General features: G+C 45.1%; 1 protein-coding gene and 1 long non-coding RNA gene across 2 annotated transcripts in view; one reads left to right on the top strand and one right to left on the bottom strand.

The window, feature by feature from the left end:
* Positions 1–24,608, bottom strand: part of LAMA5 (laminin subunit alpha 5) — a 297,353-nt gene that overhangs the window by 98,911 nt on the left and 173,834 nt on the right. The window contains exons 36-44 of the mRNA XM_030212484.1: positions 21,656–21,800; positions 16,365–16,505; positions 14,479–14,640; positions 11,040–11,144; positions 10,837–10,920; positions 9,959–10,189; positions 6,969–7,082; positions 3,541–3,668; positions 1,465–1,545 (exon numbers count right to left, since the gene is read on the bottom strand). Of these exons, the coding sequence (XP_030068344.1) occupies positions 1,465–1,545; positions 3,541–3,668; positions 6,969–7,082; positions 9,959–10,189; positions 10,837–10,920; positions 11,040–11,144; positions 14,479–14,640; positions 16,365–16,505; positions 21,656–21,800 (1,191 nt within the window). The remainder of the gene's footprint in view (positions 1–1,464; positions 1,546–3,540; positions 3,669–6,968; positions 7,083–9,958; positions 10,190–10,836; positions 10,921–11,039; positions 11,145–14,478; positions 14,641–16,364; positions 16,506–21,655; positions 21,801–24,608) is intronic.
* Positions 17–22,387, top strand: LOC115476228. Its single transcript, XR_003943144.1, has 3 exons — positions 17–27; positions 15,457–15,465; positions 22,284–22,387. It is a non-coding gene; the product is annotated as an uncharacterized LOC115476228 (long non-coding RNA).

Genomic DNA, 24,608 nt, shown 5'->3' with positions numbered 1-24,608 from the left:
ATATTTCCACGTAAACATATTCTGTAAGTGGTGCTTAGATTTAAGAGCAGTATATAGAATACGCTTAGTTTATTTATTTATTTATTTATTAGGATTTATTTACTGCCTTTTTGAAGGAATTCACTCAAGGCGGTGTACAGTAACAATAGATCAAACATGAGCAATAGGCAAATACAGCAGTAAAAATATTCAAATAACAATACAAAGTATGGCATAGTATACTACTTACAATGTCAACACAATACGCAATAGAACACTTTAATTGATAGTGAAGGGTACAGCAAAGATGTAACATATAGAGATAGGTAAGAAAGTAGGAAGAGTTAGAAAGTAAGGTGACTAATTTAAAGAAAGTTGCACATGAGGTCAGAGAGATGGTTAAATACTATCTCAGCTAGGGTAGGAGTGGATAAATGTCCCGCTGCAGTATGTGCAGCCTGAGTCAATCCTTGTGTGTGAGTGAGACTAACAAGTTAGTTACTTCTTCCATTAAAGGCCTGGTTGAAGAGCCAAGATTTCACCAGCAGAGCTTAAAACTACATATACTCATTTACACCAGCGGAAACGTGGCATAAATATTGGTGTGTAGATTTAGGCGCAGAGGGGCATATTCTATAACAGTGTGCATAAATTTTGGAATGCTCATGAAACGCTCATTTCCCTGCCCCTAACCACGCCCTATTATGGCTCTGCACATTAGAATTTAGGTGCAGTGCATTACAGAATACACTAAGCGAGTTATGCGCATACATGTTAATTATTAGCAATTAGTGCTCATTGCTGCTTGTTACGTGCTATTAAAAATGCTGATTGGCTTGTTAAGCCAATTAAGTTATGTGCATTGTTATAGAATATGCTTGGATTTCAGCGTGGAACGCTAGGCATGATATATAGAATCCGGTGGTATATGCTAACTGTGAATATTCAGCGGAGGCAACCTAACCAGCTATCTCCCACTAAATGTTAGTGGTTAGCTAGCTAAACACTAATTAACTGTCCAGGAGCCATTCCTTTAAGACAATCCAGACTTAATCCAAACAGTATCTTAAAAATAAATGTTAATATTTTAAATGCAATACCAGCCTTCAAAGGCAGCCAATGAAGTTGAATCAAGTACAGAGACGCATGGATCAAACATTTTGCCTCCCAAAATCGTTTTGCACAGCCTGCAGTTTTTTTTCAATTGTTTATCAGGGAGGCCAAGGAGGAATACATTACAACAATCTAATAACGTAAGAACCACAGCTTGAATAAATCAACTGAAACTGTCTGATTTCTAATTAAAACATATTTCTCTGAACGCTCAACATTTAAATTGGGAAAGGCTGATGAGATCGGGCACACTCAAGGTGGTGTGGCCGCAGGCTAACTGTGACAGGCTGAATAATGCCCTGTAAAGGTGGAATCTGTTGGGATCTTGCTTCTAGAAATGAAAAATGACGTTAAAGGCATGTTTACTATTACCGTTCACAGTTGGGTCCCGCGTAGCCCGGCATACAGAGACACTGTGTGGTCAGACCCTTGTGCACACATCCAACAGCGAAACTGAAATACAGAGACCTGTCCTTACTCCCAGAAACATTTCTCTTGGGTTCACAGAACATCTTTAATCCTAGAAGCATGTAATATAAACAAAACAAACTTCTAGGGGTGGCTACACTAACCAGAGAGATCAAACAGAGAGACTGAATGGGAAGAAGGGAATGGACAGAGAAGTATCAAACCAGAGGCAAAGCAAGACTCGGAATTTTGGATGGGCCCTTCCACACGCGTGTGCACGTCCCCCAACCACACACCACAAATATCTTCCCAGAGATATTTTTTAAGAACATAAGAGGGTTTGTTTCACCTACCCCACATCTTCTCCCTCTCCTGCGCAGCGTCCAGGCATCTGCGCTCCTGTCTCTGAACTCTATCCCTTCCCGATGTGGGTACAGGCAGCCTCGGCACCTGCAGCGATTCATTCTCGCTGCTTGCGCCAGTCCCGCAGGCTTCCATCTGCCATATCCCGCCCTTGCTGGCGTCATTGCCTATTCCCTGTCTGGCAGAACGTAGCAAATGGAAGCCCGTGGAGCCGACGCAAGCAGCGAGAATGAATTGCTGCAGGCGCCGAGGACATCTGTACCGACACCGGGGAGGGAAGGGGTACAGAGACCAGAGTGTAGATGCTGGGACGCTGCGGAGAAAGGGGGGGGGGGGGAGAAAGCAGTGTGGTGCTGCAGTTGGGTGGGCCCGAGCCAAAATTCATAGCTACGCCACTGTATCAAACTAGTGCTAATAAAAGAGGAGAAGCTGCCAAATGCTAAAATAAACATTCAGGAACAATATACAGTAACGTAAACCAGAGGCGTAGCCAGACTTCGGCGGGAGAGGGGTCCAGAGCCCGAGGTGAAGGGGGCACATTTTAGCCCCCCCCCCCAAACTTTGACAACCCTCTCGACCTCCCTCCCGCCGACGACCCTCTCGATCCCCCCTCCCGCTGCCAACCCTCCCCCGCTGTGGGCTACCTTTGCTGGCGGAGGACCCCAATCCCCGCCAGCCAAGGTCCTCTTCTTCCCGCGAAGGCTTCGTTCTGTTTCTGAGGTCCGTGCAGGACGTTAGACTCACAGAAACAGAATGAAGCCTTCCAAGATGGCTTCGTTCTGTTTCTGTGAGTCTGACATCCTGCCAAAGCCTTCGCGGGAAGAGGACCTCAGCTGGCGGGGATTGGGGTCCCCCGCCAGCAAAGGTAGCCCACGGCAATGATGGCGGCGGGAGGGGGGGGGGGTCGAGAGGGTCGTCGGCAGGGGGGCCCAGGCCCCACATAGCTACACCACTGACGTAAACAGACACTATTTATATGGAATATGGATTTATAGTTTTCATTGGGGGCTGGGGGGTAATTTTGTCCTGCTGAAAATTGTATTGCATCCTAAAGGAGGTGTAGAAGAGAGAGGGACAGAGAGAGAGTCCATGTAGGTTCTCATTTTGAAAACACTATCACACTGTGTGTCTTTGCACTTTCTTTAAATATAAAACGTATGAATTGAGAATGGTGTTCTGTTGCTGGCCTGATTTTCAAAGAGAAAACCTCTAAAACTCTAAAACAAAATATGCTTGCAGGCCTTCAGGATATGAACTATTTAAGTTACCTCATAAATGTTTGCCTTACACTTTGATAACTTTTTATCTGGTACATTATCATGCATTATGGATCTGATTTTCATCCAGCCTGCAGTTTTCCTTTAAAATCTGGGGAACTCTGGGGTCGGGTGCTCTTTGCAAGTTTCATGTTTGTACTGATTCACCCATTTTCTTGTAGGTTACCATATGTTCAATATGTGCATTTCCACTTCCCTGCAGCATATTTAAAAATTTAACAGAAAATAAATGGGGGCAAGAGCCTGCATGATAGCTCGTGTCCTGATGGCAGATAAAACTGAAAGGCTTCATCAGATTTTATCGTGTTCTCACTGGATCCTGTTATGAGCATCATCGTCCTCTTCCCACCTCCTGCCAGAGAGCAACAAATTCCTGGTCTACTGACAAGGAAAAACTTACTTATTAGAGGCCACAGAGAGTGGGCAAGGACATCCCACACAGTGCAGTGGCTTCTCTGCCGTGGCATTCCCAACAAAGCCTTCTTTACACCTCTCGCAGTGGTCTCCTTCTGTGTTATACTGGCAATTCTGAGATAAGAAGGTGACAATAAAAATATACCAAAAGAGAAACAGGAAAAAAAAAATCCTTATGTTAAAAACAATGTACAAAAAGAGAGGAGTAGGGGTGGGATGGCAGACTCCAGTGGGCAAGTGTAAGTTTAAAAAAGGTTTATTGTTAAGCACCTCTCATGAAAAAGACCCGACACAGCACTGAGTTTTGGCGATGAACTACCTGCCTAAGGGGTCATGCACACTATAAACATAAAACACATAAAAACATAATCAAATATATATATATGACATATTATAGCATAAAATCACAGAAAAAATATGTGTGTATATATCCTATATAATAAAACGCATCTCCAACATTCTGAAGCTGACTGCATGGCTAAGGTATTCCTGCTCTCTGTATCCATCTCTTGAATTGACATCACGTACTTCCGGGTTCGTCACAAGCAGAAGTGACCAACCACACGAGGTATCTCGGCTTCAGAATGTTGGAGGTGCATTCTATTAAATAGGATTGGTCAGTTCCTTGAAGCATAGCCAGAGCTCAGCGTCCTGCACAGTAACGATCAGACACCAGAGAGAGGGGGGGGGGGGGGGGGGGGGCTGACACCAGAGAGAGGGAGGGAGGGGGGGCCTGACACCAGAGGGTGGGGGGAGGTATCTCTGTCACACACAAACGCGCTCTCGCTCTCTCTCTCTCTCTCTCACAGTCAATGTCTTTCTTTCTCTCTCTCACTCTCACACACTGTCTCTCACACACTCTTATGTCTCACACTGTATCACATTCACTATGTGTCACACAGTCACTCACACACTCTCTTGGTCTCATACACTCAGTCTCACAGAGAGTCTGTGTCTCACACACACTCTCTCTCTCGCACACACTGTATCTGTGTGAAACACACACTCTCTCTCTCTCACGTGTCTCACATATGCACTTGCACACAATCTCATTCTCACACACACACTCACAGACACACTCGCACCCAGACTCACTCTCTCTCTCTCACACACACACACACACACACACACACACACACACACATTCACTCTCTTTCTCACACACAGTCACTCTCACATACACTCTCTCAAACATACATACTCCGAGGAAAACCTTGCTAGCGCCCGTTTCATTTGCGTCAGAAACGGGCCTTTTTTACTAGTATGTATATAAATATGGGTTTTCTGAGAACCCTGAAATTAGGTTTTCCATCACTGAAGTGCATTCTTTCAAAACCATTATCGAGAATTCTTTTTCCTTTGCAGGGGTGAGACTATGGAAAGTGTTACTACCAGATCTAACACACATATCCTCCCACATCTCCTTCTGGAAGGCCTTGAAGGCTTATCTGTTTGACAAATAGTTGGGTATTATATCAACAGTTTCAGACCACCCGTGTAATTGATTTCTTCTTCCTATTATCATTCCTTGAGATGTCACTTTGCTCTATATGAAGATCTTCACTTTCCTTATTCTAAACCACTATGACTCCTTTATGGAAAACGGACTGTACTTCTGAGAATGTGATATACATCATAATATGCCCTTGTGCATTATGTTATGTGGGACAGACTTCTCGTACTTTAAAAACTCGGTTAATAGAACACAGACACTGTATCCAAGCAGGGAAACATATGAACCTATGGTCTCACATTGCATACAACATCATCATCAGTTTTCAGAACTGAGATGTATTGTATCGGAACAAATGAGAGTTTCAGAAAGAAGAGGGGATATTAGACGCTTTTTAAGACAAAGAGAACAACGATGGATTTTTGAGCTAAAGACTGTCATACCTAGGGGTTTAAATGTAGCGACTGAATGGAAAGCGTTTCTCTGACGAGCAGTCCGGGTGATTGGAGTATTCTCGGGTGACGTCAGACGCTGAGTATATACGCAGATCGTGGAAGTGGAGAAGCCGTCCGCCATGTTTTGAACCAGAGTAAAGTGGAGACGGCGAGACGTTATGTGCTTGGATTTTTTTCATATATATAAATATTCCCCTGAAGCAGCTATATAGTAGCGAAACAGGGCTACCCTGTCGGGACTATATTGAAGTGTGGAGTACAGTGGACGTGAGGCTGGGTCCATAAAGCAGGATAATTCTTCAGCCAAGATAAGTACTCTTTCCAAGCCCTGTAAATTTAAATTGGATTATTTAAGTCTCCTTTACAAATGTTTGTAGAGCACATGATTAAACCAAGAGGCAAAAGAGTTTTGTGGAGTTTTTTGAAGACACATGATTGATATGGTTCCCTCATTATACAAAAGGCTTGCCCTTTGACAAAGAGGTGTTTCTGTAATACCTGATGTCTTTTTTACTCCACATTTTTGTGATTATTGAAGTTTTGATTGCCCAGGGGATGCCATAGTCCCTTGCAAACATATTGTATACAAGGTAGAAAGATATATTTTCCATTGGATTATAGTGGTATATAAGACTCCAATAGAATAGAATACACACATATATGTTTTCTATGATTTTATGCTAGAATATTTCATATGTATATTTGATTAAGTTTTTGTGTTTAGAGTGTACATGACCCCCTGAGGCAGGCGGTTCATCGCCAAAACACAGTGCCGTGTATGGTCTTTTTCAATAGAGATGCTTAAAAATAAACCTTGCTTGACCTTACACTTGCCCGATGGAGTCTGTCAGTCCACCCCATTCTCCTTTCTTTTTGTACTTTGATAAAAAAAATATGTAATGAGCCTGTTTCAAGACTGGGATCATGACAGAGGGCAGCACAGTACTGTCTGGATATTTCCAGACATGAGTTTGGTTGGGAAGTTAATCAGAGAAAAAAAGGTGTCCCAATCAAAGTGATAAATTAATCTCTTTTCACCTGGGTGGGTTTCAAGACTGAACAACACTGAACGAGGACCACAATCAAAAACTCCTAAGCTTAGGTCCTGCCTCCTGATTGGGACCTAAAAAAAATACATAAAATCAGCATGGCTCCACTTCTGATTCTGGGTTGTCTAGGGTAGGGTAGGGGTTCTCAACCCAGTCCTCCGGACACAACTAGCCAGTCAGATTTTCAGGATAGCCACAGTGAATATGCACGAGACAGATTTGCATACAAGGAAAGTAATGCATGCAGCAGGAAAAGGATTTAACACAGCTTCAATTCCTTTAATACTTAACAAACATTTGCAGTTCATTCTGTATAGATTTCATGAGCAGGCAGCAAGCTCCAAGACCCCCATCTACCACGTCACGTAATATCTTATTTCTTTTAACAAAGTTGCTCTCTTCCCCATCTCAAACTGTCTGCACCACAAACAGTGAGGCAGTGGAGCTGTTTACTTACCACACATACACCCGAGCCCGGGAGGCACTGGTCCGAGTGGCCGCTGCAGTTACATGGGACGCATTTCCCCAAGAAAAGCCCCTTAGTGTCTCGGTAGTAACCTGGTGCACATTCCTGTCAAAGAAATCCCCACCCCACAAAAAGGGTAACAGGAAACATTAATGAAGAAACAAACACCTCACTTCCTACAGCTTAAGAACTTCAGCATTCCAGGTTGATAATAAAACTCAAAATGGGGACTAGACACAACCCTGCATAAAGGTTCGTCCGTAATCAAACAACATTCTCAATTATGCAGAAGATTCATAAGATTTCTATAGTGTTGTCTGCATAAGAAGAAATTAGGTCTTACCTGATAATTTTCTTTCCATTAGTCCTTCCCACTATTCCAGAAACTGTGGGACAGTTGTGTCCATCAACCAGGAGTAGAGATAGAGAACTGAAAACTGAGCTGAGACATATCTCTCCTGGCATCCAATCCAGCTCCTCAGTATTTACACAGACAAGCAGTACGGATGATACTCAGAATAAACACAACAACCTTAAACAACTTGATAACTTAACGCTAACTAGATGAGCAAACATGTGTGGACCTCTCTCATCTCTGGACAACTTGTAGAGAACAAGAGATATGTAGGACCATGCGAAGTGACAGTAGCTATTTGGTCCATTACTTTGCACAGACTAAACATCTCAGAAGATGGTCAACTGTCTGTCACCACCATGCTGTCCAAACAGGATGATGCACGAATGAGCCAGTTGTTAAGATATGGGTAAACTCTGATTCCCTGGTACCAAAGGAAGGCCGTCACCATCACCATCACCATAACCTTAGTAAACATTCTTGTTGCCGTGGCGAGAACAAAGTACTAAGCCCTGAGCTGGAAGTGACGGCCCAGCACCACAGAATGTAGATGCCTATAATTAATCTACGCCTTCCACGCTCCCCGCAAGTGGTGGTGCCCTGGAGGACACGATGCCACCACACCTCTTGTATTTCCCTCTTTGCTTTTCTGTTTCTATTGTATTTCATCTTCCTCTTTTTCCTCTCTGTACCTTCCTCCCCTCGTATAATGGAAGCTGCTCAGACATTTCTTGATGGGCTGGGTAAAAGATTCTAATAAACGTGAAACAAAGATAGAATTTGAAACCCAGTTGTAATGCTACACCAGAGGGTGTGCACACATGTTGTGGGTGTCATGCACAAATCAGCTTATCACAGGGGTGTGACAGCTTTTTGAAAATTGCATCAGGTGTGCCTCTGTATACTGTAAGCAAGAGGTCTTATTGTCTGAGAGTAACAGAAACTGCTGCAAAAGGCAGTTCTTAGTCAAACAAAGCCACCTCTCAGGACAAATCTCTATCTCAGTTGATAACACCCTCATCCTCCCCGTCCCATCTGCCCGCAACCTCGGAGTCATCTTCGACTCCTCCCTCTCCTCTGCGCATATCCAACAGACTGCCAAGACCTGTCGCTCCTTCCTTTTCAACATCAGCAAAATTCGCCCTTTCCTATCTGAGCACACCACACGAACTCTCGTCCACGCTCTCATTACCTCTCGCCTTGACTACTGCAACTTACTCCTCACCGGCCTCCCACTTAGCCATCTATCCCCCCTTCAATCCATTCAGAACGCTGCCGCACGTCTTATATTCCGCCAGAACTGATTTACTCATATCACCCCTCTCCTCAAGTCACTTCACTGGCTTCCGATCAGATACCGCATACAATTCAAGCTTCTCCTCCTTACCTACAAATGCACCCGGTCTGCGGCTCCTCACTACCTCTCTACCCTCATCTCCCCCTATGTTCCCGCCCGTAACCTCCGCTCAGAGGACAAATCCCTCCTTTCAGTTCCCTTCTCCACCACTGCCAACTCCAGGCTCCGCTCATTCTGCCTTGCTTCACCCTATGCCTGGAACAATCTTCCTCAACCCCTATGCCAAGCCCCCTCCCTACCCATCTTCAAATCTCTGCTTAAAACTCACCTCTTCAATGCTGCTTTCGGCACCTAACCTTTCGTGAAATATAGTATGCCCTATCAGACTGACTCTACACTTGTCTTTTGACTGTACACTTGTCTTTAGATTTACACCTGTCTTTTAGATCGTACACTTGTCTTTAGATTGTACACCTGTCTTTTAGATTGTAAGCTCCTTGAGCAGGGACTGTCCTTCCATGTTAAATTGTACAGCGCTGCGTAACCCTAGTAGCGCTTTAGAAATGTTAAGTAGTAGTGTTAAGTAGTAAATCAGAATACACACTTCCAATGTCAGACAACCTTTGTGTATGAAAAATTTGGTCATGGTCTTAAAATTGTACACAAAGGAACAAACCCAGTGCCAGCCCATTCTAAAAGTGCATACAAAGTATCAAGCGATATGCTGGGGCTTACGGACATATCAGGAATTAACTACGGAGCCCTTTTACTAAGCCGCATAGGCGCCTATGCGCACCCAACATGCGTCAATTTGGAGTTATCACCCAGCTACCGCGTGGCCCTTGAGGTAATTTCATTTTTGATGTGCGTCCGCTGCGCGCACCGGAAAATAACTTTTATTTTCTGGTGCATGGCAGAAACTGGGCAATAATCATCATTCTATGCATGTAGATGATTACTGCATGGTTAACGCGTGAGATTTTACCGCTAAGTCAATGGCTGGCGGTAAGGTCTCAGACCCAAAATGGACGCACGCCAATTTTTATTTTGCCACATATCCATTTTCTGCAAAAATTTTAAAAAGGCCTTTTTTACAGGAACGCTGAAAAATGGATCTGCATGCACCCAAAATACGCATCTACACTAGTGCAGCCCATTTTTCGTCACACCTTAGTAAAAGGGTCCCTACATTTCTTATCAGAAAATCTACAATGAAAAGAAGTGGTGGAAGAAATTTAGGATAAAGTGTGTGTGACCAGCGCCAATGACCAAAGGGCCATCGGGTGCCTCATTGCTTTCCTGCACCCTCTCCTCCCCCTTTCCCCGTACCTGGCAGGAATCCCCTCGGTAATTTGCTGGACACATGCAGAGTTCCACGTTGCTGGCCTTGCGGCCCAAGCCCGTTTCTGTTGCAACCTCCAGAAGCACACGACGTAGGGACACAGAAGACGATGACTGGGCATTCAGAGCGCGGATCTGCAGCTGCTCCAGCTGGGCCAGAACCATCATCAGCTCCTCCCGAGACACAGGATTGTGAGTCTGCGTGTGCCTGAAGTTCCCCTGAGCAGGAGAGATCACGTTCAAGTCATCTGCATGGAAAGTGACCATCGTGGAAGCTGTTTACAAGCAGCCAGATTACAAATGTTTGGCAGAGTTTATAAGGCAGATGCAAATCAGGAAGTCAAGTTAAGTGCAATGGGTACTGGAGCACCCCAAAACTGAGCAATTTATTTCACTGTGTCCAAAAAGCGGTCACTGATGTTGAGTTTAGCACCTCCTCTCCAATTGCTTTGGAAAGAAGGTTCATATGGATGATTTATTTAATCTGGATTTTTTTTATCCCAGTCAAACAATACATGCATAAACAATACAGTCTATAAAATACATAATACATAACCTCAGTATAAAAAAAACATTACAAACTCCCCTCTGGCACTTTTACTGCTGAATGTCAATTTCTTTTTCGTTCTCTAGCAAGAACCATTTTCTGGAGTTCACCTGAAGGGCAGTCCAGACCCAGCCCCCCCCCCCCCCCCCCAATCTCAAGCAAATAGCCAATTATTCTAGCACTTCTTACCATATACAGTCTCCCCATCAGCTCATCAGTGCGGGCCATAGGGAATACACATATAATAGCTAGCTAAAGGCCAAAAGATGGCTCCCAAGTACTGAAACAATGTTACAACAGGACTGACATCATCACTGACCTCCACTAGTTGGATCTGACCTTGGTGATGGTCTCCAGGAGCAGGGTAAGCACTCTCTAGAAAAGCAATGCTCATCTGGTTTCCCTGGAGGGGGTGATATAGAGAGACTCCTGTTACTGTCAAAGAAGGCAGAAGCCCTAGTGTCCTGCCCAGTGCTTTCCTGTCAGAGCTGGACAGCAAAGGCATCATATTTCACGCTGTACCTTCAAGATGATGTCAGGACGTGACTCCACAGGGATGAACGTGGCGTCCCCTCTGATGGCTTTAGAGTGCAGATGGTACCTCAGGAACCCACCATAGGAAGAAACCTAACAGTGAGGGCAAAGAACTCAATCAGGAACCAATAGTACATCGCTCCCCCCCACCCCCCAACCCCCCAGTCTGGCATTTTAGCAGTTAAGCACTTAGGAAGGAATATTCAAAGGAACCCACTAATATGATTAGCAATGAGGGGACAGCAAGAGGGACGTGAAGTACTGTTCATACAGCCTTCCCCTTTCTTTCTCCTACAATACAGACACTGGATAGCCCAATTCAGCAGGCAGCTGTCCTGAACCTTCTCAAATAATCAGCATAATGGAGATCATTCTACAGCTGGCGGTAATCAGGCATCGCCGTGCACTGCCTGGTACCATAGGAACCCATTGAGGTGGCGGTAAGTGCTCCCCACCACATGGCCATGCGGTATCTTACCACGTGGCCATTTTTTGGGAGGTATTTTACCAGCTGCGGTAAAAAGGACCCTGGCACGCAGGAAAAATAGCCCCTGCCATTACCGCAGGGCCCTTTTTTCCGCAGCTTAGTAAAAGGACCCCTCAAGTAGTTCAAATGGCCTTTAAGATTGTAAATGTTGCATAAACTGAAACCCATATCTTTGTATGATTTCAGAAGTGTAGTTCAAAGTATGATTCTGGCGCAACTGGACTACTGCTGTGCCCTGTATATTGGGATGTCATCTTTGAGTATCAGGGCATTGCAAGTGGTCCAGAATGCACTGCTCGAGTGACAGAAGGTATGTCAAAATTCTCTCAGGTGACACCTGTCCTTAAACAACTGCACTGGTTACCCATGTTACAAAGAATTCTATTTCTAGCGATTGTACATCCGACTTTATTTTCAGATGCCCCACCCTACTTAAAGCAAGCTTTGCGTGTTTATGAACCAAGACGTACATTAAGGTCTGAGAATGCCATGCGGCTTTCCACGGATACAGTGGGGCAGACATGCCATGCTGATATAAGAGCCTCAGCTTTTGTTCCGGCTAGCATTTCCTTATGGAAATGCACTACCTGGTCAGCTTCGTCACTGTGGTAACATCTCACAACTTAAAAAAACTTTCTGTGGCAGCATTTTTTTGATTGCATATGGACTTGATTATAATTAGCTGTTGAACAGCGATGTAATGCTATTAGTGGCAGAACTTTATGTATTGCCTGTTTTTGTTTACTTAAATGTTGTTTTAATTTGTTTTTATTATCTCTCTCTATAAAAGGCAAAACCAACATTCTATGAAGCCTCCAGCCGGAAATGTGAAGGGGGTGAGATATCCGGTTTCCCTATGAGTGTCTGCCCCGCCCTCTCTGTAACACAGTCAGTGAAGGAAAACAGCAGAGCACGAAATCAAATCGCTGGCTCTGTAACAGTGAAGGACTCAGAGTGGGGAGGGGAGAGAGGCCAGAGGGCAGGGACACACACACTCCCACATGCACACAGAAGAAAACATTGCTAGCCCCCGTTTCATTTGCATCAGAAACGGGGCTTTTTTACTAGTGTACTAGTAAAAAAGGCCCGTTTCTGACACAAATGAAACGGGTGCTAGCAAGGTTTTTCTCGGAGTGTGTATGTTTGAGAGAGTGTATGTGCGAGTGACTGTGAGAGAGAGAGAGAGAGTGAATGTGTGAGTGTGTGTGAGAGAGAGAGAGAGTGAGTCTGGGTGCGAGTGTGTCTGTGAGAATGAGAGTGTGTGCAAGTGCGTATGTGAAACACAGTGTGAGAGAGAGAGAGAGTGTGTTTCACACAGATACAGTATGTGTGGGACACAGACTCTCTGTGAGACTGAGTGTATGAGACCAAGAGAGTGTGTGAGTGACTATGTGACACATAGAGAGTGAATGTGATAGTGAGAGACAGTGTGTGAGAGTGAGAGAAAGACATTGACTGTGAGAGAGAGAGTGTGTGTGTGACAGAGATACCTCCCCCCCCTCTCTGGTGTCAGGCCCCCCTCCCTCCCTCCCTCTCTCTGGTGTCAGGCCCCCCCCCCCTCTCTCTGGTGTCTGAATGTTACTGTACAGGACGCTGAGCTCTGGCTGTGCTTCAAGGAACTGACCAATCCTATTTAATAGAATGCACCTCCAACATTCTGAAGCCGAGATACCTCGTGTGGTTGGTCACTTCTGCTTGTGACGAACCCGGAAGTACGTGATGTCAATTCAAGAGATGGATACAGAGAGCATGAATGCCTCAGCCATGCAGTCAGCTTCAGAATGTTGGAGGTGCGTTTTATTATATAGGATATTTTTATGGCAACCATCTAGGTTATAGGTGGTGTATAAATTTTATAAATAAATAATCTATATCAGTTTTTTGTTTCGAAATACTTCAAAGAAAAGTTTGGGAAAGCAACATACCTACATCACAATAACTAACAATGGCTATAGCTTTGGTCTGAAGTTAGCAAATCAATTGCTTCTGCTAGCTTCTTACAATCGCTCTTCTTTTTATACCATCATGCCATCTGGACTCCACAGTGTATGGAAGTATGTGCAACCCATCTTCCCTATAACAGACTCCAACTCACCAAAAATCGCTTTTTGGATCCTTCTTATTTCAAGATTGTCTGGACATTCCACAGTCAAAACTTCAGGACATTCTTATTGCAACAGCACTAAAAACAATACTCTCCAATTGGAAAGACAACCCAACTCTCAATATACATTTTTGGTGGCATTCCATTTTGCAAATCCATAGATTCATCTTTGGCAGACAAGTTGGGAAAAACTAACCATGCCATTAAGGTATGGTCTCTGCTAGATAAATTTCTTGATAACCGGTCCATCAACAAGTAAGAAGATAGGAGGTAAAAATATCCCTTAAATAAAGTCTCTTTGGGGTTTAGAAAATCTGTTGTATACTGGTAGTGTACCCTTAATTTCCTTTAAGCTTTGAATTATAATTTCTGTACCAACAATATTTTCTGCATTGTAGTTGTTCTCTGGTTATTTGTAATTGTTTTAATTACATACTTCTTCAATAAATTTTCAAGGACAAAAAAAAAAGGATGCATTCCCAGGGGGCGTAAACAACACAGTGGGTGCATTTGACTTTTCAATTCTGTGTGTGTTGTTAACTTTTAAATTAATATGAAATTTGCATTTCACATATTATCCCAAAGAGGCCTACAATCTGTATAAACAGAGGTGCAAAGTCCAAGAGTATGTTTACGCCCAGGGACCTCATACACAGTTTTCAGAGGGGGAACAGTGCAGTAGCTGCTCTTTGGAAACAACCTTCCAAGATCTGCAAGAAAAAGCATATTGATGGATTTTGCACCTCTGTGGGCTGTTCACACGTGTTCATCATAATGCAGCCCACAAAGCACGCCTCTGTGACTACAGACTGTGCTGCCTTTCAGCCTGTCCATACCCGATCCCCGAGGTAAGAGTTGGGGGCATGCCAGTACAACTCCTGGTACACATCAGGAACATCTCGAAGATCAGCTTCAACTCGATCCTCCTCAGGAGTGAAGGAGAGCAAGATCTGTTGCCGGTCCGTGCTCAGCAACACCCAACCGGACATATCCATAAACTGAGAAAGAAAAGAAAGCAAGGATTAAGGGGAATTTTTGAAAACCTTTCTACACTTGAACACTTTACACAAAGAAAGAGGCTTCTATGAAACTAGCCGTCCAACACGCATTTATTTTACCAAGAGGGGTGGAGGCAGGAAGGGATTTCGCCTTAAATTCTAACTGAATTTCGGTTTTGGCACCAAAGCCAAAACCAGCCCAAAATCCTTATTTGGTCTTGTTTCATTTTCAGACAAAAATGCCTGTACATTTTCAGCTAAAACCCCTCCCCTGCCCCCAGAACAGTAGGGGGTTCAGCTTGCTCTTCTCCGAAGAAAGGTACAACTGCCACCCCCTCCCTCTCCTCTGAACAAAGGTAGCCACCCCAGACCTATATTTGAGTCCCAAGTGGTCTGTTGACTAGTCAGGGCAGAAGTGATCCCAAACTGCTCCTGCCCATGTCGGCTCCAATCTCAAAATGACTGAAGGTCTCAGCAGCCATTTTGATGGCAGAGAAGGCAAGGGCAGGAGTAAATAAGGATCGCTCCTGCCCTGACTAGCTACTAGACCACCAGAGACTCAAAGGTTAGGGTTACCATATGGCTCCAGAAAAAGGAGGACGGATTGAGCCAGCCAGGTTTTACTTCCATTGCTTTCAATGGAAGTAATTGAACCAGCCGGGTTTTACTTCCATTGGGGCGGCTACCATTGTTTGGAAGAGGAGGAGGGAGGAGGGGGGTGTGTGGAAATGCTACCTTTGCTCTGAGGAAAGGAGGAAGAAAGCGGCAGTGGTGCTTCCTTTGTTCGGAGAGGGGGGGAGGAGGAGGAGGAGGGAGAGGAAGCAGGTTGCTATGGTTTTGGTTTCAGCCACAACCAAGCAAGAAATTTCAGCCACACATTCGATTTCGGCCGAAAATGGAAAAACTGGTTTCGGTCAGCCTCTATTTCTCCTGATACACAGGTTTTTGTAATGACAAATTAGCCCAGAAAACTGTAAATGTTAATGTAGGCAAATGTTAATGCATGCACATAGATTCCCTGGGGTAATTTTCACATCATACTCTTGTTTTGAAAATTCCTTGAAGCTCTCATAATAAAAAGTATGTGTGTGCTTTTGATGGATTTGTGAAGTTACAAAAATTACCCCTTGTATCCCCAGAGCACATAGCATGAGAAGAACAGGATGGTTCCCTGGGAGAGAGTCATGACACCACTGGATTCCAGCATGTGATCCAGTACAGCATGGCACCGAACAGCAGACAGGGTCCAGCAGCAAGAATTCGAGGGTCTACAGAGGGTCCAAAATGACTCACATGATGCTGGACCACAGGGGAGGAGGTTGATGTCTTGCATTTGTTTTTCTATTGCTTTTCTATTGTGTATGATTTTATTGTAATCTGCCTAGATTTTGGGCAGACTAGAAATGAGAGAGACAAAAAAAGATTGGCTAGTCTGAGTGTGCTCTGTCCCCACGGATGTGCACAGGACTGCAAGATGATACTCACAGTGGAAGGACCTCCCTTTAAGGTTTAGCAGAAAAAAAAAAGCCACTTCCAGGGATCAAAGGTATTCTTTTCTATATCCTGAATTTGGGGAAAGGACAGACTCTGATCTGTAGGATTCTATATCCCCCTGTGTAGGGCATATTATGAAGGGAGACTTCCCTTCTCTCCCCCTCTGGTGACTCTTAGTTGTACCAAATGAGACAGCCTGGTGCCACAGTAGATCTCTGCAAATGTAATACCTCAGTTCTCAGCTTTGTGGAAATGTGACAGCGGTCTGTGGCTCCAAAGCAGAAGCAGCGTGTGCAGCCCTTAGGGTTTCCAGCATCCAGGTAAAAAGTTCCCAGCTTGCACTGGTCACACTTTGAGCCCTCCACATTCTCCTGCAAAAGCAAATGTTCGGATTAGATCTCTCCTCTTTTCACTCTGAGAGCAAATGAAAGCTTTCTGGGTGACCACTTCCTGGCTTCCATAGCTGGATGGATTCTAACACCATTATTCAGACAGAGAACCTGGGGTAGGCTGGGAGGTGGAGGAATGACATAACTCATCTACAATATATTATTCAGCATGAGAAGGCAAAGAAATGAAAATTGTGGGAAGAACTGAACATGTGCAAATCAGCTGATTTGAAATTATGAGTTAATACCGGCCAATATTCAGTCGGCGATGGTCAGCAATTTTTAAAACACCGTCTGTCACTGGCTAGATTAGCCACGGAAATTCAGTGCCAGGTGATCTCCGGAGCATCAGCACGGAATATCAGGCGCTAATTTGGGCAATGCTGGCCGCTAGGGCTTATGTGGTTTCTGACTGATATTCATCCAGGACCCACATAAGACAGTAACGGGCTGCCGGCTGAATATTGATTGGCCAGCACCCGCATAACATTTTCCCCCTTTTAAAGCCCTTGATCCCCCCCCTCCCGGCCCCCCTGACAAAGCCCCTTTCTCGTTCCCCCCCAGCCTGACCCCCCCCCAAACATCCCAAACCATCTAAGTAGGCCCCCTGAGTCTACCTAATGGCCCTGGTAGGCTGTGGGGGTTGTTTCGGACAGGAGCGAAGTCCCCTCGTTCCTGCCCCTTGCGTCTTCTCTAAGAAAATAGTTGCTGCGACCTCTTGAGGCAGCTTGCAATAAAAGTTAGGTGGGTGCCGGCCAATATTCAGTGCGGGGGGAGGGGGGTCTTTTACTAAGGTGAACTAGCGTTTTTAGCGCACGCTAAATGTTAGCGACGTCCTTGTCGCAAATGTTTACCGCACCTTAAAAACGCTAGCACGCCTTAGTAAACGAGGCCCTGCATAAACTAAGTGGGCAGAATTAGGACAGCTTTTGTGCTCTCCTAAATTCACCTGCTTAGCTCTGTGGATGCTGACACTGAATATTTTGAGTACCCGTATAGCCCCAGGCTCCTTCCTAAAGCCGCCCTCTGTACTGCCCCTGACCTGTCCATTTTTTTTTATGGGCAGTCAGAGGTGATATTCATTGGCACTGCCTGGTTTAGTGCTACTGAATATTGGGGGGCGGGGAGAGGGGGGTAGATGGCCACAGGTGATTTAAGCAGGCAGGAGCCTATTCTGCCCATTTAAATTGCTTTGAATATCAGCTAGAAGGTTTCTTAAGGAAATCCTGTTTCACTTTTTGTGACTGTGACCTGCAATTACCCTGTAGAGGTTTAAGTGAAACCCAAACTTCAGACAAGCAAGGCTATATAAGTAAGTACAAAGCTGCATCCCTGGCTGGCTCCTGCCCTCAGATCATTTCATAGGAACAGAGCATACAAGAAAACTTCTTCTCTGTGTGGCATCTCTTTGAGAAAAGGTACAATTATCTTCAAAAGACAACTTCCCCTATAAAAGGAAGAGCATCTTCAGAGCAGAGTGAAAACCATTGTGAAGTCACCAGAGTGGGTCTGAAACTTAAAGCATCCAGGAATGGATGGAGGCTCTCTTATCCCCTCCACTTCCACATTATTCACATCCTCCTAATCTAATCTAATCTAATCTAATCATCACACTTATATACCACCTCTTCTCTTTGAAATAGAACCTAAAGTGGTTTACAAAGTTATACAGTTAATTAAGTAACAGAGTCAGAATAAAGAATTCTGGAGAGCGTGGAGGGGCATAATCGAACACAAACGCCTATCTCCATGGGCGTTTGTTTATCTCTGAGAACGGGTCCGTGAAGGGGCGGGCTGAACCGTATTTTTGAAAAAATGGACGTTTTTGAGCTGGGCGTTTGTTTTTTTTAGTGATAATGGAAACTAATAACGCCCAGCTCAAAAACGTCCTAATCCGAGCCATTTGATCATGGGAGGGGCCAGGATTCATAGTACACGTGCCCCCCTGATATGCCAGGACACCAACTGGGCACCCTAGAGGTCAGTGCGGTGGACTTCAGAAAAAGTTCCCACATGCATAGCTCTCTTACCACGGGTGCTGAGCTCCCAACCCCCCTCCCCCAAAACCCACTACCCACAAATGTACAACACTACCATAGCTCTTAGGGGTGAAGGGGGCACCTACATGTGGGTACAGTGGGTTTTGGAGGCCTCCCATTTACCAGCACAAGTGTTACAGGTAGGGGGGAGATGGGTCCACCTGGCTGAAGTGCACTGCGGTACCCACTAAAAGTGCTCCAGGGACCTGCATACACGCAGGCCTCTAGGACTGGTTGCTGCTGTATAACATTGGCACACCAGTTTACACCTGAAGACTAATCTCTCCGAAAACGTCCTTTATTGGAATAAGCATGCTTACTCACAGTTAACTGCAGATCAGAGGTTGTGCCCCACTGGCAACGAGTCTCCCTGGTACTGAGATTAGCAGTAGGTCAGAGCTGGTAGAATGCTGTACAATGCCCTCTTTCAGCCACATTCAAGGTAAGAACTAAGTTCTCTAACGTGGCTAACACATGAAAGGGATCTAAAACTGGCTTACAAAAATGGCCACTACCTCATGGACAACCGGAAACAAAACTGGACACCCTCTGACCCAGTTAGCAGGGGGAAAAGCACCATGGGAGTACAGCCTACCAACTACCAACATCGTGAGCATTTGCCACAAGCTAGTGGAATTACGGAGCCCAATACCCTACACCCACCACAATGCATTGCTGATGTGATTCTGCAGTGCACATAACAGAAAAGGTGTCAAACTCACCCGAGAGCCACATCAGAACCAGGGAAAGGCTGTCAGAGGATAGAACACATTCTGCTGTCATGGAGGTGGGTACGGCATTTGAGGCTGGCATAGAGGTTGGAAAAAAAGTTTTTAAAGTGTTTTTTTTTTTTGTGGGAGGGGGTTAGTGACCACTGGGGGAGTCCGGGGAGGTCATCCCCGATTCCCTCCAGTGGTCATCTGGCCAGTTGGGGCACTGTTTTGGGACTTGTTCGTGAAAAAAAGGGTAAAAACGAAATGTGACCCAAAATCACGCTAAAAACGCCTTTTTTTTTTTATTATCAGCTAAAGACGGCCATCTCTCCTCGGCCGATAACCACGCCCCAGTCCCGCCTCCACCATGCCTCCAATATGCCCCCATCAACTTTATTCGTTCCCGCGACGGATCACAGTTGGAAACATCCAAAATCGGCTTTCCGATTTGAGCGCCCACGGGAGAAAGACACCCATCTCCCGATTTGGGTCGCAATATAGGCGTTTTTCTCTTTCGATTATAAGCAGGATAGCCAGATAAAACCAAGCTTCTTCATAAAATTTTCGAAACAGGAATGTTTTTAAAATTCTCTGAAAGAATCACAGTTCTTAATAGGACCAGGAAGAGTATTCCAGGCTGAAGTTGCCCTATATAAGGAGGACTGCTCTACAGCGTTCTTAAACTGAGTGGATTTGAAAGAGGAAAACATCAACGGGTCATTTTTCCTATTAAAAAGTGTACTAATGAAAGGAACTGCTCTGGAATCAAGCCATGGAAAATTTTTTAAATAAAACACAGGCTTTTAAACTCAATCATCGCTTGCAGCAAGAGCCACTGAAATGTCCTAAAAAAGTGAGGAAACATGGTCAAATTTTGATCTTCTAAATATCAAACTACTGTTTTGAACAAGGCTCAAAACACCCACTCTTATACTCCCATAAAGGGAGTTACAGTTGTCAAGCTTTATTTAGATTTTGCTCACACCTTTTTCAGTAGTAGTTCAAGGTGAGTTACATTCAGGTACACTGGATATTTCTTTGTCCCAGGAGGGCACACAATCTAAGTTTATACCTGAGGCAATGGAGGGTTAAGTGACTTGCCCAAGATCACAAGGAGCAGCAGTGGGATTTGAACTGGCCACCTCTGGTTTTCAAGACTGGTGCTCTAACCACTAAGCCACTCCTCCACTCTGTTTTGACAAAATTGTTATGACAAAACAGTGCATTTTTAAGCCTGTAAAACTGAATTATTTCTTGAAATGTATTTCTCTAGTTTGGCTAGTAGGTGGTACATGTTTATGTTTAAAGCTGTTACAAAGAACTGACTGTTCCTTCTTTAGTTACCTTATATAAGACGTAACCTGCAGTGATGTAGCCAGCTATTTTTAAAACTTGTTGTTCTGGGCTCTGATTGGCCTACTGTCAAGCTAGATGCAGAGTATTGATAAAGAAAGCTTAAAGAAGAATATGAAGAAAAACTTGCTGTGGAGACAAACTCATAGTAACACCTTTTTCAGGTACATCAGAAGCAGAAAGCCTGTGAGGGAATCTGTGGGACCATTAGATATGAAAGGGGCAATCATGGAGGACAAGGTCATAGCAGAGAGATTGAATGAATTCTTTGTTTTGGTCTTTACTGAAGAAGATGTAAGAGATCTAGCTGCACCGGAAATGGTTTTCAAGGGTAATGATGTGGAGGAAATGAAAGATGAACCTGGAAGATGTACTGAGCCAAACAGACAAATTAAAGAGTGATAAATTCACCTGGACCGAATGGCATACACCCCAGGGTTCTGAAAGAACTCAGACCTGTTGTTAGTGATCTGTAACCTGTTGTAAAAATCATCCATGATACCTGAAGATTGGAGATTGGCCAATATAAAGCCAATTTTTTAAAAGGGTTGAAGGAGTAATCCAGGAAATTACAGACCGGTAAGCCTGACTTCAGTACCGTGGAAAATAGTGGAAGCTATCATAAAGAATAAAATTACAGAACGCACAGACAAACATGGTTTAATGGGACAGAGTCAGCCTGGGTTCAGCTAAGGGAAGTCTTGCCTCAACAATTTGCTTACAGACCCACCAATTCCTATGTCAGTCAGTTATCTATGAGAATACCATGGTCTACCATGTCAAAGGTGCTAATGGGTCAAACTGCAGATGAATAGCTCGCTTCCCCTTGCTGATTAGATTTCTCACCTTAGTTGTTAATGCTAACAGCAAAGTTTAAATACTATGTAGGGAACAAAAGCCATATTGAAAAGGTCTTAACACTGAAAATTGAAAGCTCATCCATATTCACACAGCACTGTGCACGTCCTTTCTCTACTGTGGCTTACACACACTAACACAGGAGCAGGTATGGCTGAAGCAGACTCACCTTGCACTGACACTGCCCAGTAACTGGGTCACAGATCCCCAGCTCAGTGCCCTCCTGATGACAGTCACAGGGTCTGCAGTTTGGATAATCATAGTAGCCGGAAGCACAGCGTTCACACCGGCGACCTATGATGTTTGGTTTGCACCTAAGGAGAAAACAGCAGGATGGTCAGGCAGGCTAAACTGTGTCCATTTCTTAGGGTCCCCCACAGCCTCTAGCTTACTAAGGGCGGGGCGGTAGAGGCACTCCACCCCGCATGCAGACAACAATGGGGTGCATGGAACAGTCAAGTGGCTGTTGGCTCCACCAGTTCCCTGCCCCCCTCTGATGTTACTTCCTGTTCCGGGGCAGGGGACTGGCGGACCCGACAGCTGCACGACTGCTCTGTGCACCCCCAGGTGGTGAGGCTGTGGCACTTCGGAGGAGGGGAAGTGGGTGATGCACTGAGAAGGGGGAGGGGATTACTGTGCCAAAAGTGTGTGTGTGTGGGGGGGGGGGGGGGGGGGGTGATGTTCCAGGGGAGGCATAGCAGCAACACGCCCCAGATAGCAGCCAGCCTATATACACCACCGCTCACAGCTACTGGAGCTCAGAGCATTAGAAACATAATTCACCATGGGGCAAGGAGAAATTAGGTCTTACCTGATAATTTTGTTTCCATTAGTCCTTCCCACTATGCCAGAACCCGTGGGATAGTAATGTTCATCAACCAGCAAGTGGAGATAGCGAACTGAGTTGAGACATCTCTCTCATGGAATTCAGTTGAACTCCTCAGTATTTATGTAGACAAACAGTAAGAATAAACTCAGAATTAAAGACAACTTCAACATGCTAACCTAACACTAACCAGATGAGCAAACATGTGTTGACCTCTCCCTTCTCTGGACAACAGAGAATAAGAGATATGTAGAAAGCACCATGCAAGGTGACAATCGCTATTTGATCCATTACTTTGCACTGACTAAACATCTCAGAAACCTTGGGCACACTTCTGGAAGAGTGGGAAGGACTAATGGAAAGAAAATTATCAAGTAAGACTTAATTTCTCCTTCTATTGAGTAGCTTCCCACTATTCCAGAACCAGTGGGATGTTTAAAAGCAATCCCTAGAGTATGTGGGGTCCTGGCGCCGTTGCCCTGAGAACTGAAGCCCCATAACTGGCATCCGAGCACGCTGCAACCACCCTGTAGTGTTGGCAAAGGCATGCAGCATCAACCACGTCGCCACCTTGCAAATATCCACCTGAGACAGTAAGGCAGTCTCCACCCAGGATGCCGCTGTACGCCTCGTATGAGCCCGCAAATCCTGAGAAGCCTGCTTCCCCACAAGCAAATAAGCTGACGCGATAGTCGCCCCTCAGCCATAAAGCAATTGTGGGCTTAGAAGCCATGAGGCCAAGCCTCTGCTTACCAAAGAGCACAAATAGTCTGTCCGATTCACAAAACTCATTTGTGACTTCTAGCTATCTGAATGAGGACTCTACGCACATTGAGAAGCTTCAAGGAAGAATACTAAGCCTCTCTGTCCTTTCTGTGAAAGGACGGAAGCTCCACAAATTAAATGAGATGAAGTGCTGATACCACTTTTGGAAGAAAGGAAGGAACTGTGTGATCTTCACTTCCGAAAAGCAAAGAAAGGGATCCCAACAAGAGAAAGCCTGAAGCTCCGAAACCCTATGTGCCAACGCAACAGCCACAAACAATACTGACCTTTCAAAGAGGCCTTCTGGAGTGGCTCAAAAGGAGGCTTCTGAAGAGCCTGAAAGACTAAATTAAGGTTCCACTCAGGACATGGTGTACGAAAGGGAGGCTGGAAGGGTCCCACACCCCGAAGGAACTGAACAAGATCCAGGTAAGCCACAAAAGATGTCTTCTCTAAACAGGTCAAAGCTGAAACCTGAACTTTTAGAGAACCCAACACCAATCCTTTCTGAAGGCCTGCCTGTAAAAACACTAGGATATGCATGAATCTCAGCAGAGAAGGGAGAATACCCACGCTCAGAACATCAGCCCTCGAATGTTCTCCACAACCTCACATATGCCATGAATGCAGAGCATTTCTGAGCCTGAAGCAAGGTAGCCATGACAAAATTAGAATTTACCTTTTCGTCTCAACCAAGTCCTTTCAATAACAAAGCTGTAAGACCAAAGGGGCACAGATCCTTCATGAGAACCGGACCTTGCTTCAGTAGGCCAAGTACCTGCGGAAGGCGAGAGGATCCCCATCCAGCAGCTGAATCAGGTCCACATGCCATGGCCTCTGTGATGAATCTGAGGGCTATGAGAATTATTCGACCCCGGTGCAATGAGATCCTTTTCAACACAAGGCCTACCATGGGCCAAGGGGGGGGGGGGGGGGGGGGAAGACATACAGTAGATGTGTCTATAACCAGGGCTGCAGTAGGGCATCGATCCCCCATCATGCATAGTTCTTTCCAACGGCTGAGGAACTTAGGCACCTTGGCATTCCTTTTCATCACCATCATGTCCAGCAGCGGAGAACCCCATTGGTCCACTATCAGCTGAAAACCCTGACTGGATAGCTCCCACTCTCCAAGGTCCAAGGAGTGCTTGCTGAGAAAGTCCACCTCCACATTCAAGGACCCAGCGATGTGAGCTGCTAAAAAGCAGAGATTTTTCTCCACCTAACTCATAAGGGAAGCTACCTCCACCGCCACTAGATGGCTGCAGGTCCTGCCTTGCTTTTTAATATAAGCCACCGCTGTTGCACTGTCAGAGAAAACTTGGACTGGGGCCCCAGCCAGAAAGTGAGCAAAGCTGCATAAAGCATTCTGAACTGCCCTGAGCTCCAAGCGATATATCAACCACCGTGACTCATGTTCTGTCCAGGTGGAACTTGTAATGAGCTCCCCAACCCAACTTGCTGGCTTCCGTTGTCACCACCTCCCATTGTGTATCAGAAAGGGGGCTCAGATGGTCAAATTCCTGGGCAA

Source organism: Microcaecilia unicolor, chromosome 8 (assembly GCF_901765095.1).
Source record: "Microcaecilia unicolor chromosome 8, aMicUni1.1, whole genome shotgun sequence".
Classification (NCBI taxonomy): domain Eukaryota; kingdom Metazoa; phylum Chordata; class Amphibia; order Gymnophiona; family Siphonopidae; genus Microcaecilia; species Microcaecilia unicolor.
Note: the sequence above shows the minus strand (reverse complement) of the source record. Positions and strands in the feature narration are given on the sequence as shown.